Consider the following 21,044-nt stretch of genomic DNA (forward strand, 5'->3'; position numbering starts at 1 on the left):
CATTCGTATATCAGTTATCATATAAATCGTGATGATTTCTGAGCTCTGCTTCTTTTCCTTTTGGTTTAATGCAGTAGTGTTCTATTTAAATAAAACTGTAAAATGTAATTAAACCTGTAAAATTAGCTGAATTTGTACACCATACAAGATCTGATATTAATAAGTGTCTCATTATATCATCTTACTTGCCTCCAAGTGAGTTGGGGTATTCTGGATGACACAGTCTTGTTTCCTTAGATGGAAAGAAAGGAGGTCGCTGGTCTAGCACTGTTGAATTGGTTTGCAGATTGTGACTCAGTTTGGCATTTATTCTAAGATATTTGCTGCAGAGAGGATGAAGAGTTGATAGTGTTTGTGCTTCAGTTTTCAAGATCCTAGGAGATTCTGATTCAAGCTGAGAACACTTTTTAAAACTCTCCGATGGCAATAAAATTTTATTAGCATGCGCAGGTTTAGGAAGAAAGCTCTTCAGAGCTCTCCTCGAAGTACATATTCTTCACTCTGACAAGGATTTAGTCCATCAAACTATTTGAATTTTATCCTCTAGAAGAGTGTGTGTTGTGTAGATGGAGTGTAGCAAATTCTACTTGGATTTTCAAAGCTTCTGTGAAGAGCATGGGAGTGGTCTATATTAATTGTTAGTTATATTTTTATATCTATATATCTAGCTTTGGTGATTGTTCTGTGTGCTGACAGATAACTAAAGAAGTAAATCTCACAGAAACTCTTGCCCCCAGCAGATTTAGGGAAGTTATTATGCTCCTTTATTTGGCACTGGTGAGGCTACATCTGGAGTATTGTGTCTGGTTTTGGGGCCACCAGTACAGAAAGGCTGTGGATGCACTGGAGAGGGTCCAGCGGCGGGCAACCAAAATCATTAGGCGGCTGGAGCAGATGACCTATGAGGAGAGGCTGAGGGATTTGAGCTTATTTAGTTTGCAGAGGAGAAGAGTGAGGGACAATTTGATAGCAGCCTTCAACTTCTTGAAGGGGAGCTCTGAAGAGGGTGGAGAGAGGCTGTACTCAGCCATGACAGATGGCAGAACAAGGAGCAACAGTCTCAAGTTACAGTGGCCAGGTCTAGGTTGGATATTAGGAAAACCTGTTTCACCAGGAGGGTGGTGAAGCACTGGAATGGGTTACCTAGAGAGGTGGTGGAATCTCCATCCCTAGTGGTTTTTAATTCCTGGTTTCACAAAGTTTTGGCTGGGATGATTTAGTTAGAGCTGGTCCTGCTTTGGGCTGGGGGCTGGACTTGATGGCCTCCTGAGGTTTCTTCCAGCCTCAGGATTCTATGGAAGCCTTGGTGGGTAGAGCCAGAGCACTCTTTCCCTGCCCGCCAGAGGCTGACACACGAGGCAGGAGGTGGCAGAGGTGGAGTGTGGAGCCGATTAATAGGGTGGCCTCAGAGCAAATCAGAGGCCCCAGATGTTGCTCTTGAAGACAGGAGTTGAACAGACCAAGCTGGATCTGAAGACTTGCCAGACCTGTTGGCTGGCCACCCTGACCCGACCCCGGAGGAGTGCCCTGACCTGCTGCTGGCCCCCTATCCGGAGACCTGGAAGTGTCTAAGCCTCCAGATCTGCTGGTTGCCTGCTCCCAGGAGGGCCCAGAACTGCTGGAGCCTCCTGACTTGCCACGGGCTCACTAACTGGAGGACAGAGAACTGCCCAAGGCTCCAGGCCTGCCGCTTTCCTGCTACCAGGAGGACATAGACGTGCCTAACTTCCCTGATGACTCTGAATGGACCCAGGTACCAATAGAGGAGGAGGTAGATAGTAGCTTGGGGCCAGCCCTACCTGAGCCAATGTCCGGGTGTTGCAGCCTGGATCCCTGCTGACCGGCAGCTAGTGAGAGCTGCTATTAGGGCCCTGGGATGCAGTGGAGTGGGTGGGCCTGCGTCCTCTACCCCCTCCTCTAAGTGGATGGCAGTCTTGCCTCTGTCCAGCACACTGAACTGTTTATCTGCTCAGCCCTGCTAAAAGAGCTGAGCCCTGCCCTGACTGCAGCCATGTCCTGACCCAGGACAGGCTTGTGGTTGACTGTTTCTTGCTTAGCCCTGTTGAGAAGAGCCTGAGCGCTATATTGATTAACACCTGCCCTGACCCAGGGCTGGCTTATGTACTGATTATAGTGAGGTGTTGTAGCCTTCCTCTCCCCCCCGCCAGAGGGGACGAACTCTAACACACGCCTCCTACCCTGCTCCAAACCCCAGTCTGCTCACAAACAGTGAGAGATCCCTTGTGTTCCAAAAATAGCAGAATATCCCAGGACTTTTATTCTGAAAAGATGTATTGCAAGGACTGTAAGATGGTATTGCAGTCGTACTACTGTCATAACAGGGAGTGGATTGCTACCTGTATTACACCCGTTGAAACCCAAATGTGCTTTATCCTGTTCACCTAGTCCATGCACTCAGGACTCTTCCTATCTTTGATAGGTTGATAAGTCTTTTGGAGGGGGTACCCTTGGGGGAAGTGGTAGACATGGTATACCTAGATTTTAGTAATGGATTGTTACAGTCTTGCATAACTATTGTCAGTAAACTAGGGAAATATACTGTAGATGGGACACTAAAAGGTGGGTGCATAACTGGCTAGATAACCGTTCTCTGAGAATGGTTATCAGTGGTTCACAGTCACGCTGGAAGGACATAAGAAGTGGGGTTCCAGAGGAATCAGTTTTGGGACTGGTTTTCTTCCCTGACTTCATCAACCATTTAGATAATGGCAGACTACACTGAAAGTGTACAGATGATACAAAGCTGGGAGGAGTTGCAAGTGCTTTGGAGGACAGGGTTAAAAAGATGGTGCTTGATCCTGCCAAGAGGGCAGGGGACAGGACTCGATGACCTCCTGAGGTCCCTTCCAGTTCTACGAAATGTGTGTATCTCCATAATTCAAAACGCTCTAGACAAGCAAGAGAAATGGTCTGGGGTATATAGGATGAAGTTCAATAAGGACAAATGGAAAATACTCCACGTAGGGAGGAACTATCAGTTTCACAAATATACAATGGGCAATGATTGTTTAGGAAGGAGGACTGCAGTAAGGGATGTGGGGTCATAGTGGACCGCTTGCGAAATGTGAGTCAATAGTGTGACACTGTTGCAAAAAAAGCAAACATGGTCCTGGGATATATTGGCGGGAGTGTTGTAAGCAAAACATGAGAAGTAATTCTGCTCTGCTTTAGGCTGAAAAAGCCTCTACTGGAGTACTGTCTCCAGTTCGAGGCACAGCATTTCAGGAAAGATATGGAGAAATTGGAGAAGGTCCAGAGAAGAGCAACAAAATGATTAAAGGTCTAGAGAACATGACATATGATGGAAGATTTGGAGGGCGGGGGGAAAAGCAGGGTGCCGGGGCGGGTTGTTTAGTTTGGAAAGAGAGGAAAAGAAAAAAAAGAGAGCTTTCCAGTACCCGAAAGGGTATTATAAAGTGGAGTCAGGAAAAAATTATTCTTAAACTCTGATGAGAGGACAAGAAGCAGTTGACTTAAATTTCACCAAGGGAAGTTTAGGTTGGGTACTAGGAAAAACTTCCTAACTGTCAGAGTGACTAAGCACTGGAATAAATTGCCTAGGGAGGTTGTGACATGTATGTCATTCAAGATATTTAAGAACCATGTTTAAGACAAACATCTGTCAGGGATAATCTAGGTGGCGCTTGGTCTTGCTGTGAGAGCAGGAGACTGGATTTGATGACCCCTCAAAGTCCTTTCTAGTTCTAATATTCTATGATTCTTTGACTCTATACATTTTTAAAAAAAATTTTCTTTAGAGTTCATGTGTTAAGTCTGATGTATGTCCAGTATCAGTATTTCTAGTTTGAGATCTGTAGAGAAGGTGTTCTCGACACTCTCAGACCCCGTCTTTAGTTTCCTCTGTTTCATGACATTTCTTACTTATAGGAGGTGTATGTATTTATATTTGTACATACATCATTGAAGTGCTATTCGTAAGGCCTACAGCATAAAAACATTATTCATTTGGTTCCCAGGTTTCTGGGTTTAATTTAGGTACATGCTATGAATACAAAATACATGTTTATAAAGAGGCATTCATCATTCTAAGAGAACCAGGATTGGGTTTCTTACTGGGTGAAGCACAAAGAAGGCTTCCTCAGAAAGGTTCAGTCAGATACATACTCTGCCTGTCCCATGCCTATCATCAAGCCATGAGCTCCTTAATCATCCCCTTCTCACAGTTCACAATCCAGCTAATAGTTTATGAAGCAGTGTACATATCTTTTTAATGCAGAACTTCTCATATTTAAAACAAAAACCCTTCATACCCCATTTTAAGCACCACAGTCTGCAAACAAATTAGTTTGTCAAATGAAGAGTTACAGAGGGATAGGGAACTGGTGGTGGATGGAATCCAGAAGTGATCTTTAACTATAGAATTGTAACCTGCACAATATCCTGTCCTGAGAAAGGGATGAAGGGAAATCAGGTTTCTGCCCCAGTAAAGAATCTTTTTGTAGTCAGTGTAAAAGTTTAGAAGGTGTCTCGATTGACCGTTTCCTTCTTTTTCCTACTACAGATAAAGGAATATGAGAAACTAGATTCTGAAGAGGAACGTCTTAGTAGAAGTCGGCAGATTTACGACACATACATAATGAAAGAGCTGCTGTCGTGCTCACATGTACGTATGCTGCAGTTTCACTCTGTCATTTTAATATGGAAAAGTTTCCTTTGACTGAAAATTCTTTAAAATATTTAACAATGGAAGGACAGTGAGTAGATGAAAGTCTTACAGGGAATTACACAGAACAGGTTCAAGGTGTGACAACTGCAGTATCTGTGTTGATAGGAGGTTCTACTAACTCAATTGTCACTCTTTGTATAGCCCTGTTTGAAAGAGGGGATAAACTACAATATGCTTTGAGCCAGAGAGAAATGCGGTCTATTATTTAGGCCTTGAATATCCAAGTACTTATGCACATGCTTTGCTTTACACCTAATTCTGTTGAAGTCGTTGGGAATACTGATGACGGAAGGTAACCATGTATGCATGACCTGGATTGGGATATATGTGTGGATTTAAAAAAAAAAAAAAAAATATGGGATTACAAAGAAACACTAGGTGGTACCCTGGGTTCCTTTGCTTGCAATTCCATGGGGAATGGTCTTTGCAATGGATGGCATGATCTGGGTGGGGCTTAGGGGCTCAGAATTGGGCATTGGTAAAGTGTTACTCAACAGGATGTTTAATGGAAACCAGGTTATATTGATTTGGAAGTCTGTGTATTTTTCGTATAAGCAATATTCCTTTTTAACTGAAAACTGGTTTTGTGACCTCAGTAATTAAGCAGCTAAATACTTCTTTTCCAGCTCTTGGTCTAAAATCTTATTTTTTATTTTTCAAAAGCCGTTCTCAAAGCAAGCTGTAGATCATGTACAAACTCACCTAGCCAAGAAACAAGTGCCACCCAGTCTTTTTCAGGTGAGATGAAAGCACTCTGAACATCAAGATTTTATTTAATTGTTTGAACATAAGCAAATTCAGATAACCTCCTTTCTGTACATATCATACTTCTAGTTATGACAGGAATTGGATAGTATATTTTTGAAAGCCAATGAAAAAATTATACAGGGAAAGATTTCTGTATATAATAACCAGAGAAAGAATGTTTCTAATTTCGTTGTCTTTTTTAAAGATACCAAAAGTAGTAAATTAGTCTTCTTTAGCCAGATAAGTCTTTTGAGCACATTCTTGAAGATAGATTGACTGTTCTATAAGTTTACTGACTGAAGGGGTCTAATATTAACACTTTATTTCTGCTTTGCTCAAAAGTCACATGTGAAATGTCTTAAAATGGGTGGGAAACCTTTTTTGGGTTGGGGGCCACTGACCCACAGAAAAATCAGTTGGGGGCACATGAAAGTGAGAGGCAACCCCCCCCCCCACCCTCACAGATGTATCCCCTGAATAGAGGCTAATTGATTTTTTGGGGTTTTGGGGTAGGGCTAAAGTAAAGGGTTCAGTGTATGGGAGGGGGCTTCTAGGAAGGGTGCTGGAGGAGATGCAGAGTCTAGGCAGGAGGTGAGCTTGGGGTGTTGGGCCTTGGAGGGGGAAGTGGGGTGCAGAAGTGGACTGGGGGTAGGGGTGGGTGGTGCAGGAATGGGCTGGAGGTGAGGCGTTTGAGGGTGCATGATCAGGAGGGGTGGGGAATGGGAAGGGGCAGGGAATGCATGTTGCTCTGCATGGGTTCACATGTTACAGGAAGGTAGCTGCTGGCACAGTCCCCCACCTCTCTCATTGGCCATGGTTCAGCCAATGGGAATGCTGGGGTTTGGTGACTGCATGGAATGCTTCCCTATAGCAAACAGTCATTCCTCCTGCTTGGCAGAGCCTGCAGGCTGGATCAGGCCCTGGCTTGTCTGAATTGGGACTGCCAGGCTCATGGCTCTTCCCCCTCCCTCCTAGCGCAGCAGCACAACTTGGCCAGTGCTGGTGGTCTAGCAATGGTGGCCCTCCTTCCTTCCCTCATATCCTCCTCCCCCCAGTGTGGCTGGTGCACAGCAGTGGCTTATGCTGTTGCAATGGGAGTTGGGTGGGTGTGGAGCTTCAAGCCTCATGGGCCGCATGCAGCCATAGGTTCCTCACTCCCCTCTTAAAATGAACAGTGATTACTGATAGCTTGCTTTTGGTGCGATCTCTAGTTCTTATGCTTATGGTGGAGGAGTAGCCCAGCAGGTAAGAATTGTCAAAGAAATCCTCAGACACCTGGGGCCTTCTGGCAACAGCAGAGTCACCACGGCCAGTTGGAGATTGGTCGTGTGGTCAGTCCATCTATCCACCTGTGACTTGATCTGCAAAGTGCTGAGAGCCCTAGCCCTGTTCTAGGAAAGAACTTAAGCCTTTTTTTCAGTCTAGGCACCTGAGTAGGAAATGGGAATACATAAGAGCCTTAATGTTAAGCCTGTACTTAAGTGCTTCTCTGGTTTGGGGACAGAGTGCTCAGCACCTTGCAGGAGTTAAGCCTTAGTTTCTGTCACTGAGGTCTTTTTAAATAACAGCAATTTGCATTCAAAATAGAAGAAATTAAATTAAAAATATGTGCTCAGTTTCAGTTAACCGCTTGGTAGTGTTGCTTTTTCACACATTGTCCTAGAAATTTGGGTTGCAGTCCACTTTGATCTATATTTTCATGTGCTGGTTCCATATGCATTCTATGTCACCTAATTAGCAACGCATGAGGAATTTCACATGGGCATGTTAAGTAAAAGTGGGCTATGGTTGCTTTGCCAACCACTAGGATTTTTAAAAATATAGTGTGGAATTTTTCTATAAGGACATTTTGCTTCCTTTCAACATAAATCAGGTCATGAAGTACAAAATTCAACTAAATGTTTCAGGAATATAAAAGCATGGCAGTGCAGATAGCTGTTTTGTGGATCTTTTCTTTTGCCTCCAGCTCACTCTGTTATATAGCACTGCAGTTTTGGGGTGTCTGAGTACATATTTGGAGTTAGCAATATTGCAAGTTCACAGGAGGGTTTTAAATGCTGCTGCCAATTTATAGTTCTTTCGTTATTCTGAGTATTGTGGGAAATTGCATTCTGAAAAATGGCTACTTCTCTACAAAGTGCTGGACTATACTATAAATGCTATAAATACTTTAGGATTTTGGTAAGCGCAGGATTTCTGAGACAAAAATTTAGCACCAAACTAAGTAAGGAATTTTGGTTTGTTGTTTTGAAAGGTACATCTTTTATGTTTTTTATTTATTAAAACAAATTGGAAGGTGAAGCAAGTTCTAAAACAGACTTTCTTAAGCAAGGAAATTCAAATTGAAGTTGTTAGCTAACATAATTAGACAAACTAAGGATGCAATTTTGGCTGTAGAGCTGAATGTCTTTTTGCTTTTTTTAATTTACTAAGAACCTATGTGACGTGGTGGTGGCTGCAGGCTTTTAAATCAATTTACTGTACTTTTATAATAATTACATTTCCCATAGCATTTAAAGTACTTTTATATTAAACTTGCCTAATATTTTTGATGTTTTAGTGAATTGTTTTGGATGTTGGAATCAGTGTGACAGTGGCATCTACAGTGCCAGATTTTGATCTTATGTAACTGCTGCTAATTGAGTTGGGATTTGAAATCGTGGCACTCTATGTCAAACTAAGCAACAGTGCTCCTTTTTAAAATAGGCAACTTGTGAATTGAAGCTGCTGGTGGCAAGGTAGAAGAAATAAAGGAAAGGGAAGAGAGAAGCACTAATAAGGAAAGACTACTTTGGTGTTCCTGTGCTGGCTGCCCTCTGAGTTTCACAGCCTTCAGCATAAATTCTAAACTGTCATTTACTTGAGTAAATAAATGAGAAGCCGTGCTTGCAGCCTGGTAATTCTGGGTGTTTGTCCATAACATTTCAGTGCTCATCTCCTATTGTTGGCCCATTGGCAAAAACTTCAAATTTCTCTCCAGTGCCTCTCAGGAAAATGTTAAGGCTGCTGATTCAGAACAGCACTTGAGCACGTGCTTAGCTTCAGTGCAGCAGCTCAGATTCTTAAAGTCAATCCCATGTTGAAGCTCTTTGCCGGATCAGGCTATAAGCCAAGAAACTCCCCACAAAATACTGTAGGTATTTACGACCCTCCTTCTGTGGGCACTGAGCCTGCACAACATGATACAGAGTGAGGCTTCTTACAAATTATCGCGTGGCTAGAAAACGGTTCTTAAATGTTAGAACACAAGTTGTTCTTGCCCAGGGGTGGTAAATGCTAGAGCCTAAACGTGCAGTTTATTTTCACTGGACAATACTGCACGGTCAGGTAATTGTACACCATAAAGGTAATTTTTTTTTCTTTTTTAGCCATACATAGAAGAAATTTGTGATAGTCTCCGTGGAAAAATATTTCAAAAATTTATGGAAAGGTATGAACCTACATACTATAAAAATGATGGTTTGATTGCCAGTGGTTAATCCGGACCCTGGAGTATTCTTGTAAAATAAGGCTAGAACTGTTTAGTTAATTAATATTATCAGCAGCCTTTCCCAAAGAATTAGCCGCGATATATGCATCATGTGAAATGTCAGGATATCCCAGTATTGTGTGCAGTGCGGTTGTGAGAGAACTTGTAAGGATCATATAGTTAGTGGACCACTCTGCTGCACCATGGATTTCTTACAGTCTGATGTTTTAAAAGTCTTGGAAGTCTGTAACTGCTTTCATTTGGGTGATACTAGCTACAGTATCATGGGGGTGAGCTATACAGCAGTTCTGGTCTGTAGGCCAAGTGCTTTGCAGTGAGTAGCGACTGCCCTCTGAGGAAATGTAAGGGGGCACGTGTAGTTCATTTTACACATCTGAGTAGAGCTATTGACCTTAATGGGACTACTGGTGGGAGTAAAGTGCACAGGATTTAGCTCCTGTTCTACTGCTGATGAATGATATATCAGATGATGTAACCAAGATCAGTTTTTCCTACTCTGAAATAAGCCTTTTATAACTGGTATAGCAGCAGGTGAAAGTTACTCTCTAACATACAATAGAATTGACATCTTTATTTGAGGATAAAATAGACTTACACTATTTATTGTGTATATTAAAATTAATTAAAATTTGAGGTTATATTTCTTACTTTCAGATTTAATTATCATTTTTATGGTGAGGTTGAAAAGTTTTTTTAATTCCCTGAAAATTGACAGAAACAGGGTCTAAAGGAAATTATGTGAATAAGTAGGGATGCATACATAACAGAAGACAGTAATCAGATATCATTTATAACATGTTATTAAACAAAAAATTACTGATAGTGAGTTACTAAGAGGCATGCTAAATTAAAACATACAAAAAGATGGACATCAATGGATTTTTAAATGGCAATTTTAATCTTCATACGTTATCTTTTGCTGAATTTAATTTTCAAAGCTAGAGTCCTCAGCATTTTTCACAGTATGTTCCACCATTCTTTTGAATAACTTTTAACGTAACCTTTTAAACTTTTTATTTTTTAACAGTGACAAGTTTACTAGATTTTGTCAATGGAAAAATGTAGAACTGAATATCCATGTAAGTAATTACTTTTATCTTATCAAAGCTTATGTAGGAATGAAAATGTATTAGATTTAAAAAAGTACTTATTCTTAAAAGGCCTTATTAAGACGAGTGATGAATGTTATTCTGATATGTTGTTCTATTCTTAGATAGCACTATTAGTGATTCTTCCCTGGGTACCTTCTCTGCCTGTCTTGGCTTAATAACCTGGTGATTTTGAAATAAGTGGTTATAGAAAACAGGTTAGTGCAGCACTACTTTTCAGCAAGAGAAGCCACCCCCCATACTATTCTGTCTTGCTGTGTTGCCTGTCAGTACTCAAACCTACTTGCCTCCATTTGGCCTTATCCTTTAGTCCCAAAGTGTTCTACTCCCACACTTACTTCGTCTGCAGTGTAAGCTGTGGTCTTGGTTTCATTTCCACCGAAATCCTCCACAAGGCCTTCATCTCCTGCTATCTTGCTAATGTAAATACCGTCTGTGTGGCGTCCCCAGATTCTAGTGCTTGCAAATGTATAGGAGCATAAACAATTAAGAGAACTGCTTTGTGAAAACAATGAAACTATAAAAATAGGTGAATCTACATTCATGTAAAGTAACTTTAGAGACTGTAAAGGGTAAAGATTCTGGCATTGGAAAATGAAAGTCGTGTGTTTTGAATTCACAGCTGACCATGAATGACTTTAGTGTACATAGAATAATTGGACGAGGAGGATTTGGTGAAGTATATGGTTGCAGAAAAGCCGACACTGGAAAAATGTAAGTAATATACTGTGTTTTAATGATACATATGAACTCTCTGTAAGAAAAAAGCCTCTGAATTTTTTACAAAATCTGTGCAGAGCAGAATGATCTCTTAGATTGTATCATGAAGTTGTGTGTCATTGTGCAGTAGACTCAGCTAAAGAAGCATCTAAATTTGCGCAGTTGCTTAAAGCCTCATTGGAAATTTGATCCTCCAAAGTGCAGGGCACTCAGGTCCCCTTCTTGAAAAACACCTCAGCATATTCTTACTGAGAACACCTGTAGAGTAACAAGGGCCCTCTCATGTGCTTTAGTATTTTGCAGGCTCAGAGCTAGTAGTGCTGAGCACATTTCAAGATTGAGCCCCGGGGTGGAATGTATGGGCATTTTAAGAATACAGGGTCCTATGTATTTCAAAACAATTTACACACTTGAGCAGAGGTTTTGAAGGAAAAAACAGCAGCAGTGATGGTTCCTGCCGTCTGCTACCTTGAATGGATGTGAGCAAGTACTTGAAGAAGAGAAGAGATTTATCTGTTTCCATAACTGGCGCTCTTCGAGACGTGTTGCTCATGTCTTCCTTCTGTCCCCACTGCTGGAGTATTCTGAGAAGGAGGAAATGAGGGTAGGGGGAGAGAGAGGTACCCTGTATAGCACAGCACAGGTGTGCCACTCCAGTGCACGTCTGAGCCAGTTTCCCCTATGCATGCTGCTAAGGGAAGATTTTCCAGAGCTGGTGTGTGTTGAGTGCACACACCTACCTGGAATGGACATGAGCAACACATCTTGGACACCAGTTTCCCTTTTTAGTTTGAGATCTGTAAAGTGGCCTGCTATGTAGTCTGTTGGCTATGCACAGACAAATAAACGAGACCCTTTTCTTTTGGACAAAACCCAGACTAAATAGTTTACCACTGAAGAGACAGGGTTAGCACATTTCCCCAGTTGATTTTCCTGAAGAAGCAAGAATGCCTAAATTAAAAAAATCTGGACCAATAAGGATGCAAAAGTTGTCCCTTCCCTTCATTACGTTCCCCTGTTTTCCTGAATAGCAAAAGGTGGTGGGGGTAGGAGCAGAAAAGTCAGCCAAACTTCCAAGCCTGAAGTCAAACTGTAGGTTAGGTTCAACTTGTGAGTTGAGGTTTGGGTCAGTTCCTACTTTATCCAAGCCTGTTCACGAATCCCTAATCTAAATCCCATTCACTCTAGATGGCTGTCTCTACTGCACTTCTCTGTCTGCCAGGACTTTGAGAAGCCATCCCGCCAAGGTAAATGCCATTGGTGCTCCACTAACCCAGAAACAAGAACTTGAGTTTTTTCCCAAAGAAGCAACTCCAAGACCAGTGTAAACAGAAGCCGAGTTAGTGTTAAAGCTGCGTGTCTCAGAAGAGAACAGAGCAGTGCCATATTGGAATGCCCAAGTGAGGTCTCTGACATCCACTAGCCTTATATGACTCCAGGTTATTTACCAGGGTCAAGAAAGGGCTGTTGCTGAAGAGACTATGTTAGAAGTAATTCAAAACTTCAAAGATAACACAGAAGCCAAGGATAAGAACATTTGCTGTACACACACATTCCTGGCTTAAACGTGCGTGCATGCTCTGTACACACGACTTAGCCCTGCTGCTGGTCTGTGGAGAACTGATGGTTTGTGGTGGGCTGCAACATGGGGAGTTTGAGGCCGTCCGTCTGCACAGAGCACGGACGCTCTAGACTGTTGTTAAACATTTATATAATGCTGCAGCTTGATATTGCACGTCTGTAGAGAATGTTTTTAAATGACACGCTCCTGGCTTGCCTGAAAAATCCTGGAGGAGCACTGAAGGGTGTGGGAAGTGCATGAGGGAGTGGTGACACTGTGCTTAACAGAGCTCCTTCATGGTGGAAGATGCACTATATGATCTCCTAGCACTTACTGCCAGGCGCTGCCAGACCTACAGAGGAAAAGCTGCAGGATCCCATGCACGCGCTTGGTCCTGTTGAACACGTCTCTTGGAAGCTATGGAAACGGCTGGATGCGCTAGCCAGAGCCTTTTGTGCTTGGAGAGCCAGGGTCACATTCTGCCTTGGTTCTCTGGGCAGTGGAAGTTGGAAAGGAGGGGATCCTTTTAACTGTGGTGCTATTGACAGCGTGCTAAGGTCCAGTCGTAGCCCAATTTTAACAGACTCCTAGGCTTGTTAGGACCCATGTCACTGTGCTCTTGTTCTTTATTAAATGTCGAACACTCGTGTATTTGACATAGTGGATGGTTAGAACATGAGAGGCAGACCCCACAGAGAATGGGTAGATGATATAGTAGATTGGTGCAGAGCTAGTCTACAGAAACTAAGCCACTCTGCACTGGACAGGGAAAGATGGAAGGAAACAGTGAGAGAGGCGTTGGACACCAACAGGTGCTGAGCCCGCGGTTATTGATGATGATGACTCATGTTCTGTGTCTAACAATGCTGCGCAGATAGCTGGGTCGGGGGGATAGCACTAAAAACCTTCTCTTATATCTCTGACCATCTTCTGTGTAGCAGAAGAGAAACCATTTTCCCTTTTTTAAATGTACAAACGTAGCTGGCCTCTTCTGGGTAGCTCAGACAGGCTCCTTGCCTACCCTGCCCCAGCATGCTGCTCAGAGTGGACAGCTGTGGGGCCAGGTGCTCTGAGCACTGCTGCGAGTTGGGGGTGGGGAGCAGCACATGAAGCCTCCCCTACCCCAGCTCACAGCAGCACTCAGGAAAGCTCCTGGCCCCTGCAGCTGGCTGCTCTGAGTGGTGTGCAGGGTGGGTGCCGACAGGGACCCCCGGGGCTGCTGTCTGGGAGCCGCTTAGTGAGTACCTCCCACACCATGTGTGCCTCTGGCACCCCACCCAGTTCCTCCCCCCAACACAGTACCCCCTTCATCCGTGCCCCAGGTCACAACCCTAACCTTCTACAGCCATATCGTCTCCCAGGCACTGCACCCCATTCTCTTGCCATAGGTCACAGCCCAAACCCCTGCTCCCCCACCTTAGGTCACAGGCCTGTTCCAGACCCTCTACCTCCTCCTACATCCCTCCTTGGGTCAGAAGCCTCTCCTGCACTCATGCTCTCTTCTGGACCCTGCATCCCAGTCCCCTGGTCTAGGTCACAACCACTTCCTTCATCCAAACTCCATTTCAGGCCCTGTACCCCCTCTTACACCCACTGTTGTACCCCAATAGCCTTTCTGCAGCCAAGCTCCTTTAGAAGGTTGAAAATAATGTATTAACGCTGGCAGGATTGGGAAGCAGTTCTACGTGAGTCTTTGCACTGCATTGGAGGTGTGAATGGCAGCTCAGGTAGACATAACCACTGTCAAAAAGAGCAGGGTAGATATGGTAGCACAGGCTTCTGCATGGGCTGTACAACTGTGTACATTCTCACAATGTTAATCTGTTCTGAAGCCCACACCTTCTCTTTGACCATGCTGGTTTTAATCATGCTAGCATGGGTAAAGTTAGTGTGGGTATGTTTGTGCAAGCCACAATCCCAATATGCATTTTAATGTTGACATACCTTGTGTCTAGGTGCTATTCTGACATTTCTGATATAGATGTAAGTCTTTTTAAAGATTCTGCTCAATATACATATGTATGGATGACATGGTTTATTTGTGAAAAATATTGAGGAAGCAGCATGGAGACCTTTTCCATTATGCTTTTCTGAATGATTAATATTTTCAGGTATGCAATGAAATGTTTAGATAAGAAGAGGATCAAGATGAAACAAGGAGAAACCTTAGCCTTAAATGAAAGAATTATGTTGTCACTAGTCAGTACTGGAGTAAGTATTCTGGAATTTTTTTCTCCCATCTTTTAATTATTTTTGGCTGGCAGGAAAAAAAGCTGCTGTGTAAAATACATATTCCATTAATTCATACATGTACAGTGTGCAAGAAATCAGAGCTGACTAAAGGATAATGGTGTTAATTGCCCTCAGTTAAAAGAAAAAACAAAAACAAAAAGCAACCACATCTGTTTCTCATGTAGTGCTTTTCATCAATGGTTCTCAATCAATGTGCCTGACCACATTTAATGTATTTATTTTTCAAAACATTAGTTTCTCAAGCCTTTGTGTTGCCGCTGATTTCTGTTTTGTTGTTGCTGCTGTTGTTTGTTGTTCCTTTGGCCCTAGGAGTAGAATTAGCGGCCAAGTTTACCAGAAACTTTTCCTTTTTTTATGTATTTATTCTATAGTCCTGGCATTTCACAACTCCTTCCATATAGGGAAACTAGAGTTATGTAAAAGAGACATTCAGGTGGAATCCACAGAGTAAATGTTGCCCCAACTGATTATAAAATAGACTTTGAAATGATAGAACCTCCAGAGTACAATAACCTTATTACATAAAGCCTAAAATCAGCTCTTGTCACCATGGTAACAGAGGATGTTGGTGGAAAGGTTAATTTTACTCATGATAATTCTGTTTAAATGAGATTCACAGTTTACAGCTCAGAGTAAGCGCATCTCTGTGGCCCAGCCCAGTTAAAAATTACAGGGATTGCACATAATTTTTGTTATATGCTCATTGGATAACGTCTATTTGTGCTGTCAGAATTATTACTGCTGCGTGGTAGACTTTAAAGAACTCCATAACCAATAAAAATAATTTGCTTCATTCTCAAACAGAAGATATTCTGTATCTCACAGAGAGGTCGCCATGTTAGCCTATATCTTCGCAAAGCAGGAAAGCAGTCCTGTAGCACTTTAAAGACTAACTGAATAATTTATCAGGTGATGAGCTTTTGTGGGACAGACCCATTTCTTCAGATCTGGAAAATTCTGAAGGTTCATCACCTAACAAATTATTTTGTTAGTCTTTAAAGTGCTACAGGGCTTCTTTTTTCTGTATCTCAGTGAGATTATATATATGTTTCATTTTTGTCTGCATTTGCTAATATTTAATGAATATTTATATCGTGCTTGAACCTTGTTGAGATGTTTAATGGTAAGTTTTCTCTTAAATGCATACCCACAATCCTCACCAGTGGTCTGCTCCTGCGGATATGGACCATGCACCAGTGGTGCTATCAACTGTGGAATCCACTTGTGTAACAGAGCCTCCGAATGGCCTGACTTCCACCAGCAGCTTGATTGCTCTTCCTGTTGTGTCCTTTTTTCTCTGCAGCCTGTGTAGTATTGTGGTGGGGTGGAGGGTATATTTCTCTCAATAACAATCCCTTTCTCCTCACAAGCCTTCATTCAGCTTGTCCCATACATTGATTCCCGCCCCTCTTTTTCTTCCTCTCCCTGAGTCCTCAGAGAACCCAAAAAACTTGCCTCCATAAATAGGGCTGCTCACACCAAGGAAACATACAAGATCCAAAATGGATCACTGGCTAAAGAAATTCCTTGCTACAAGGCACCTGATTTGGAGGCATGATTTGGCTCTGAGATAGAATCGTCAAATTGCCCTGTAAGCACAGGGCAAAACCAGGGGTAGATACTGCTGAGAGGCACAGATAGGAGTGCCAGTCTCCCTCAGGCAGGCTTGTTCTCCCTCTTCCTCTGTAGTGACGGATGTGTGACCCCTGAGGAACACAAGCTTTAGCCTCTGTAGGTCGTCGTCTTCTGCAGCGCGTGTAATGCCTGCACAGACTTTGCAGCCTCACAAGGTGGTTGCATCTACACTAGCAAGTTCTTTTGCAATATTTTTCGGAAAAAAGGGGCTCTTTGGAAATATCCAGTGGTGCATCTACACACAAAAAGAGTTCTTTTAAAATTAAATTGAAAGAATGCGGCGCTCCTTTCGAAAGCGCTGTTCTGCTCCCTTTTCACGGAGAGCACTTCCTTTGAAAAGCTTTTGAAGAAAAACTTGTGTAGTTGCTCCACAGGCCCTTGGTTTTTTGTTTTTTTTTTTGGGAAGAATAATCCCGACGGCACTGTATTTTTCGATCCTTGGCCTGTTCTTCTGAAAGAGCAGGGGCTGCGTGGATGCTCTCTTTCGAAAGAGCAGATCACTGTTTTGATTTGCTTTTTTGCATGTGGATGCACTCTTTTGAAAGACGTTCTTTTGGAAGAGATCTTCTGGAAGGACTTCTTTCAAAAGATCACTGTAGTGTAGACATAGCGGATGCATCTACACTGCAGTTTAAAACTCATGGCTGCCTGTACCAGCTGACGAGGGCTTGGGGGACTCCAGATTCTGGGGCTGTATAATTATGGGTCTGGCTCAGACTTGGTCTAGAACCTGGCTTCTGGGGCTCCGTGTGGTGAAAAGATCTCAATGCTTAGGCTGCAGCCTAAACACAAACATATATACCACAATTAAACAACCCTTTCACCTGAGTTCTGTGAACCTGAGGCAGCTGGTACCAGTCAGCCTAGGGGTTTAACATGGCCACAGTTCTTGCATTGCTCAGACTGTTCCACCATGTGTCTTCAAGGCCATGCCCACAGTTGTCGCTGGGGCTGGGATCCCAGCTTAAGCTCTTGCTGGGCTCAGAATAGTATCATGGCTGCAGTAGCATGGGCAGCAGCATGGGGTAGCTGCCTGTGGTGTCCAGGCAGGTTGGTGCACAGGATCAAATGCAAAACTGCCCCTTTTCCATGTTTTGGTTTGGTAGCTAAAACCCAATTTCTTTCAGACAAAAACAACAAGAAGTCCTGTGGCACCTTATAGAGTAACAGATATTTTGGAGCATGAGCTTTCGTGGGCAAAGACCTGCTTTGTCAGATGCATGATGAAGCGGGTCTTTGCCCTCAAAAACTTATGCTCCAGAATATCTGTTAGTCTATAAAGGTGCCACAGGACTTCGTGTTGTTTTTGAAGATACAGGCTAACTCGGCCACCTCTCTGATAAATTTCTTCCTAGGGTTTGATTCAGAAATCTAATCCCTGGGCATCCATCTGAATCTAGCTTGTGAAGGGGAGAGTGGGACTCCCAGCACTGAATCAGAGGCACATAGATGAGCCACATGCTTTTACAAGTCCCAGAGGGCCAGCTATACCTTGTCCAAAGTAGATGCAGCTGCTGCAGCAGAGGCTAAGGAGTTAGCCAGCAGAGCACTTAGCTAGGAAGATTTTCTGTTTCACTTTAAGTATCTGCATGCAGATTTTTGGCACCCTTCCATGTTTCTTTATGTACCCCTCAGTGACTGTTTCTTTTAATCATGTACGCAGTAAAAATGGCTAGGCAGATAGTGTGCTGTAACTGCTGCTTTATCGTGTCACTGTTATGTTTTGTTCCCCCCAGCTGGAATGATGTATTCACTGTGTTCTCAGCTTATAATTAAATGGTAGGCTCTTTGGGATAGGGAACATCTTTTTGTTGTGTCTGTATGTTACCAAGCATGGTTGAACCCTGAGCCCTGACTGCAGTCCTTACATACTAATGAAAGACAAATACTGGTAATATAAAAGTTGCTGTTCAAAGCAGCACATTACAGAGGCACCTTCTATTGCTTTTGGAGCGATTTTCAGTAGAAGATTTTAAATGTCTTAGAGATATTTTCTAAAGCCTTTTGCATTTTCTCCCATTAATAGAAAATAGAGTATTTAGAGCACAACTTGAAGTTTTATCTCAAACTTCTATGTAGCACCCACATGTGGCTACGAGCAGTACTCAACACCATGTTTGTCTGGTTAAATTGATACATTCCATGCTATAGTGGTCCATTATCTGGAGCAAGCTTTGTTTTAATACCTAAAACTCTTGATATGTATGAGAATTTTATCTAATATTGGTCATTCACTCATAAATACAAGTGTATGGCTGTGCCTTTATTTTTCCACATTTTTTAACCTCAGGCTTTGTTTACATGGGCTATTGAGTGAGAACGCTCTTGTTGGCAGAAGTGCTGACAAATAGGATGCAGGTATGCTGCCTGACTTCTAGCAACTCAGCTGTGTTGCTGAAAGGAGCGTAGTATATACATTCACTCAGTGTGGACAGCTGAGTGCCAGAACAGTGAGACAGATCAGAATTTCATTGCCTTTAAGTGATCATGTGATATTTTTTCAGCTCTCCTGTCTGCTCTGCCTTGCTGGCAAACATTTTTCTACCAGAAATTTTAAGGCAAAGTAAAGTCTCGGGGGGGGAAAAAAATTTTTTCAGCAAGGTGCTCCCCTTGGAATTTAGGTTCTTCTTGAGGCTAATTGCTCCAGTAAGTTGGATCCCCTCAAAGCAGAATGGTTTGTACCTCTCCAGCACCTTTTATCTGAGGAAATCCTACTCTTTCTCTTGCCTCTGTTTTTAGGGAGGGAGGCAGTCATGGACTTGAGATGGGGCTTGAAGTTAGAGCTAGGAAATTATGACTGCAAATAATGATCAGTTGTTTTACCATGGAGAGTAATTATTCCTTGGAACAATTTACTATGCAATGTGGTGGAGTCTCTGTCACCTGCAGTGTTTAGAGTTAGTTTTTTTTCTCAAGGTAAAGTGTGCTGTAGCTCAGCCAGACGTTATGGCGTTGATGTAGAAATGACAGGGATCAGACTAAATGATCATAATACTCCTGTCCTAAAGAGAATGGAGAGAGGCTGTTCCCAGTGGTGACAGATGACAAAATGAGGAGCAGTGGTTTCAAGTTGCTGTGTGGGAAGTCTAGGTTGGATATGGGGGGCGGGGTTGAGAGACGACAAAAAACCTATTTCACTAGGAGGGTGGTGAAGCACTGGACTGGGTTACCTAGGAAGGTGGTGGAATCTCCATCCCTAGAAGTTTGTAAGTCCCATCTTGAGAACACCCTTGCTGGGATGATTTAGGTGGGGTTACCTCTGCTTTTAAGAGGGGTTTGGACTCAGTGCTTTCCTGAGGTCTCTTCCAATCCTGTCATTCTGTGATTCTATCTGATCTTAAAATCCTGTGAATCTATGGCTTCAAATTTGAATGTGGGTTCAAATTTTCCCAGGGCCGTGTCTTCAGAAATGAAACTTTCCACAAAGCTTCAAACGGTAGGATCTAATGCTGTGATACAACAAAGTCATTGTCCATCATTAGATGAGTGGCTAATAAAAGTTCACTTTTTCTATTGAGGATTAGCAACAATCTTTCTCCCTTTTAGTTCCTAGAAACAATTCTGTACATCTGCTACTGATGTTTCTCCTTGTAACAGAGCAAGTTAATGCAGGAAAAATATTCTTGGAGTGCTTGTTCACATCGGTTCCATTGGAGATGTGCACATGCCCGTGTGCATGGTCGTCAGCTATTTTTGCCTTAGCGGTATCTGTAGGGCTAAATGTGGTGCCCTCTGGAGGGCAGGGCTTATGATTCTGTATATAAGCTGCTACTACATCCCTCCTCTCCCCCTAGGTTTCTTCTTTCTGCCATTGATGTTGAGTCAGTGTGCCTGTGTCCCAGTTTTCACAAGCTGTCCGTGGTTTCCTTTGTATCTTAGCCTTGTGCACATGTGGGAGAACTCCAATTGTATGGTACCTATTTTTTCTTCTCTAAGAGGGAATCAGTAATAAAATAGCTTATTCCCACCCGGATTCTGTTCTACCTTACATCTTGGAAACCAGCTATCTGGACTGTGGTTACATAGGATATGGAGAAGGAAATATACTCATTCCCTGAAAGCTGGGTTTCTGTATGTTGACAGACTTCAGTCTGAAAACTACATCCTCTTTTGCATCTCTGGATTACATGATCTGATCTTTGGTTCTGTGGGGGAAAGGCTTGTATTTTTCATAATAGAGTTTTAATTATATTTGTTCCAAGTCAGCTGGGGAGCTGAGGGAAGTGTTACATGACCACCAGAGGGCAGCAAAATTCTAAATTGTCTGCTCTAGATGAGTATCTGTGGAGCTCAGCTGACTGGCTTGAATTTTATCCATGTACAGAAACTTAAGCTGCAGGTCAAGATAAAAATTACCTGTTCTGATTATGCACATCTTCTGTATGAATTCTTTCAAATTATTTATTATTTCTTTGCTTCAAATGGCTAAACGGTATTCCTGTGATGTGTCACCCAAGTTCCTTTTACATGCCCGAAGGGACCCTCCTCCTTACTACTTAGGCTCTTGCGTAACCTGTGAGCTTAAAGATGTGTTTTTTTTTTTTTAAATGATAAGGCCAGTGGGAACACAGATAACATTTCCTCCTCCGAACATGATCTGTGAGGGTACTGCATGGGGTTGCAAATCTTCAGAGGTGTTCAGTTGCCGTTGTTGATTGCATATATTCATTTGATATATTTATTTTGAAAACAGGAAATTATTAGCATTTTCCCAGCTGTATATAGAGTACCTCAAAGGGTATAGATTAGAAGACAGAAATGGAGTTAGCAATATCTTAATGTAACCAGGGCAGTACATATTATATGAGATAAACTCTTTGT

The 21,044-nt window shown here is 42.6% G+C and overlaps 1 protein-coding gene across 2 annotated transcripts in view; it reads left to right on the plus strand.

Moving 5' to 3' along the window:
• GRK3 (G protein-coupled receptor kinase 3) overlaps positions 1-21,044 on the plus strand; it is a 138,067-nt gene that overhangs the window by 73,212 nt on the left and 43,811 nt on the right. For both annotated transcript variants that reach the window (XM_075013027.1, XM_075013028.1), the window contains 6 exons: positions 4,544-4,645; positions 5,372-5,446; positions 8,824-8,885; positions 9,973-10,024; positions 10,677-10,768; positions 14,447-14,546. In XM_075013027.1, the coding sequence (XP_074869128.1) occupies positions 4,544-4,645; positions 5,372-5,446; positions 8,824-8,885; positions 9,973-10,024; positions 10,677-10,768; positions 14,447-14,546 (483 nt within the window). The remainder of the gene's footprint in view (positions 1-4,543; positions 4,646-5,371; positions 5,447-8,823; positions 8,886-9,972; positions 10,025-10,676; positions 10,769-14,446; positions 14,547-21,044) is intronic.

This window comes from Carettochelys insculpta, chromosome 18 (genome assembly GCF_033958435.1).
Source record: "Carettochelys insculpta isolate YL-2023 chromosome 18, ASM3395843v1, whole genome shotgun sequence".
Lineage (NCBI taxonomy): Eukaryota > Metazoa > Chordata > Testudines > Carettochelyidae > Carettochelys > Carettochelys insculpta.